Source organism: Oryzias melastigma, linkage group LG16 (genome assembly GCF_002922805.2).
Source record: "Oryzias melastigma strain HK-1 linkage group LG16, ASM292280v2, whole genome shotgun sequence".
NCBI lineage: Eukaryota > Metazoa > Chordata > Actinopteri > Beloniformes > Adrianichthyidae > Oryzias > Oryzias melastigma.
Window position 1 is genome coordinate 4,977,166 of NC_050527.1, and position 3,581 is coordinate 4,980,746.

At 30.0% G+C, this 3,581-nt stretch overlaps 1 protein-coding gene across 1 annotated transcript in view; it reads left to right on the forward strand.

Moving 5' to 3' along the window:
- Nucleotides 1-911, forward strand: part of LOC112143688 (carcinoembryonic antigen-related cell adhesion molecule 1) — a 7,210-nt gene extending 6,299 nt beyond the window's left edge. The window contains exon 7 of the mRNA XM_036215956.1: nt 184-911. Coding sequence (XP_036071849.1) covers nt 184-239 — 56 coding nt within the window. The 3' untranslated portion in view covers nt 240-911. The remainder of the gene's footprint in view (nt 1-183) is intronic.
- The last annotated feature ends 2,670 nt before the right edge of the window (nt 912-3,581 follow it).

Sequence of the window (3,581 nt, forward strand, 5' to 3'; positions counted from 1 at the left end):
CCTGATCCTCAGAGTGCAGGTATGTGTGCCAACTTTCCTTTGCTCTAATTGTAAATTACCAGATAATTATTAATAAAAAAAAATTAAATTATTATTATTATTATTATTATTATTATTATTATTATTATTATTACATAAAACATTTTGTATTTTTTTTCACCTGTTTGTTCTTTTTTCTTTCAGAACAAAACCATGTCTATGAGGAAATGTCATCAGTCTATGAAAATGTTGGTAAATGAACAGTTTGCAAGAGCTTTTATGCATTTTTAACAGTGTTTATTCTATTTGGTAAAGATTTTTAAGAATGTGAAGAAAGGGGAAAGTACTCACTGAGAAATGTGTGATAAAAATAATTTAAGTGTTTTTATTTGTATCTGTGAACAACGCATACAAATGTGTACATACAAATGGGAAAGTTTTAAAGTTTTAAAAAGTCAAAGTGAACACTACAGAAACTCAAGGATTGTGATAGTTTTAGACAGATACATCCACATCCTGTAAAAGAGCATTTCACCATCATCAATCAGCCTGAAGAATGACACAATTATGCCCACAAAATTATTGGAAACTTTGTGGAAAATTCACATGTACCAAGATATTAGCTAAGAACCCTAAGAATCTTTTTTTTCTTCCTTTAGTTTATCTACTTGTTAATAATTGTCAAAGTCTAAATGTTTTATATTTTTGTAAAAAAAATGTAATCATATATTTCAGTTTTGTTTTCAAGTTATCTACCAAACAACTGATTTCTAAATGTATTTTGAATTTTATTCTGTTTGCATCAATATACAGTACATTATACAAATCCAAATTATCTACATAAATGTCCATTCTGCAGTCAATTGTTCATCTTTCTTTTTTGTAAATATGCATACTTTTTATTTTCTTTCATGAAGCTTAAAATATTCTTTAAATATTGCAATATTGTATTTGATTATTGCTTTGTCATTTCAGTATGAACATTAAAGTTGTTTAAAAAAGTGAAATCTGTGAAATCTTTTTAACTTTTATTAACAGTCACTGGCCTCAATAAAAGGAGATTTATAGAGAAATACAGATAGTTATCCAGAAGTACTTTGTATGAATTCTGTTGTATCAACTAAATCTGTTCAAACAAAGAGACTCTCGACGTTTCTCAGTTTGTTCAGCTGCTGGACAGATGTTCAGTTTCTTCCGTTTCTCCAAAGTACTCAGTTCATTTTGTCTATTTGCCTGTTTTGTCTTACTTGTGTCTCAGAATTGAAGGTTTCTCAAATCCAAACAAAATCTAAATATTGTTACAAAAACAAAGCAACAGTTTCTACTAGTAAAGAATGAGTGTTTATCTTATAAACAGAACATTGAAATGGAGACACTGCTGGAGATAAAAATATACTATAACATAAATAAAATAGATCTAATTTATTGTTATCAAATGTCAATTTGGCTAATTCCAAAACAAAACAAGTAACGTTATTCTTTAGAATTCACTTACATTATTTTACTACTAAAGAAACCAAAAATAGAAAGTGCGGAGATGATCAGATGTGGAGGACTCCTCAGGTACAAACATAAAGTCACCTTAATGTAATGTGTGAGTCTAGATACATTTGTAGTGTTAATGATTCACATTAAATGACATCTTCCTTTAAGCTAAACTAGTTCAGTTCAATACTTAATTTGAATTGAGGCTATTGTGAGGTGATAAAAAGGCAGTTTGGAACAAAGTTTAACAAATTGTAAATGATTAAATGAACAAGATTATAAATGTTTCTGTGATGGTGACCTACTTCCTTATACTTTACAAGAGTGAACATCTTTGTTTATCAAAGTTTCTAGAGGAAGATCAGCATCAAACACACATTCCTTTCTTCCCCAAAAAATGAAATGGAAACTTTTTATTGCATTATTCAGTTAACTGATTTTTAAACAAAGAAAAAAAATATTTTTTTAAAAAATATAATCTGCTGGTTAAATTAATATTTTTTCAAGAATTTTGATAGTTGAAGCAGCAGATGGATCTACCACATTAAAGAAAGTACAAAACAACAAGAATGGCACACATTTTTTTCTGTTGATTTTATTCAGCATAAGTTGTAAACATGACTCATACATGTTATATTGCCAACGTTCAGTAAGGCCATATTATTATCACATTTCTATGTAGGTTATGATTATGTAGCTAACAGTCATGTCAGACACATTTTAACACTTCCTTTTACACCTATTATGCTGGTTAGAGCCAAAGGTACATTTTTAAAAGTAGATGTAAAGAAATTATATAAACTCAGTAGAAGCTTTAGAATCAGCTGTACTGATCTGATTAATATCTGAACCTCTCTTGTAGTGACAATTTGCCTTTGACAAAGCCGGCAAGGAATCTGAAGTCAATAACATTCATGATAAAAGATAAATGAGTCACCAAAAGTATTTGAAAAAGGTAATAAAGTCACAAACACCCCAGCCTGAACCACCCAGTGTCAAAGTGAAATCACTGTAGTCATAAATTCACATTTTCTGACTACAACAGTTAAACACAACTTGCATTAAATGTTTATCATCTTATCCCAAAGGGCATTTTTCTGTCCTTCATACACTGAAATTATTATTAGGATTTCTGGTTTTCTGAAGAATCAAAGTAAAATACAAATTTAAAATGAGGACAAATCTAAATAATTATAATAACATAACGTGTAACATTTGGGTTGCCAGTTCTCTATAATGATAAATGCATGTTAGACAAAAAAAGAGATTTGACTTTTGGCAGATTGATCATTCTTCTTGTTGTTCCATTCCAAAGGCAAAAGTCCTTAAACACAGATATTCTCTGAGGTAAGAATCTGTATGAACTAAATGTAAAGAAGACTCACTGCTATACTTCATTCTAATGAAATCGATGAAAAGTCTGGCAAAATATCTATTTATTCCAGCAAGAACAGCTCATTTCTGTGGTAAATGGGTTGGAGATGTGTTAAACAACTGAACTTCTCCAGTAAAAGGTGAGGAAGATAAACAAATGTGTCAGACTTTCCGGAAACTACTTGACATAGAAAACTACAATCACTTGAAACTGATAAAAAGGGCTTAAAGTCTAAGACACATTATTGTTGCACATCTCACTGTGTTCTCTGGGTTTGACTCATCACCTGGGAACAGGTGAACTCCAGTTTAGCTAATGATCCAGTTAATGATTCAAGTCCTATGACCTTTGACCCAAACCTTGAATGCTTAATGCATGTCAAACAGAGTACTACTTATATTTATATTCAATTCATTACTTTTTTGCTCAAAATATTCTGGTTTAAGAAATTAGTTTAGATAAAAAGAAAACAGTCATACATGTGTTTTTAAGATAATATTGGTCATACGGTAAACTTCCTGTATACTGGAAATACAGGTTGTTTCAGGAAGGACATCTGGCATAAAAACTGCTCAATCAAATAAATATATTATTTGACAAAGAAGAAGAAATGTCAAGAATTCTCTTTTTTAATTGCTGCTTGTTTGTTCATCTGTTCAGATCCATGATGGAGAATCCACTCTGACTGTAGTTCAGTTTGTCTACATTCTTATTTTCTATTAAAGTATTTGCATTGTTTCGT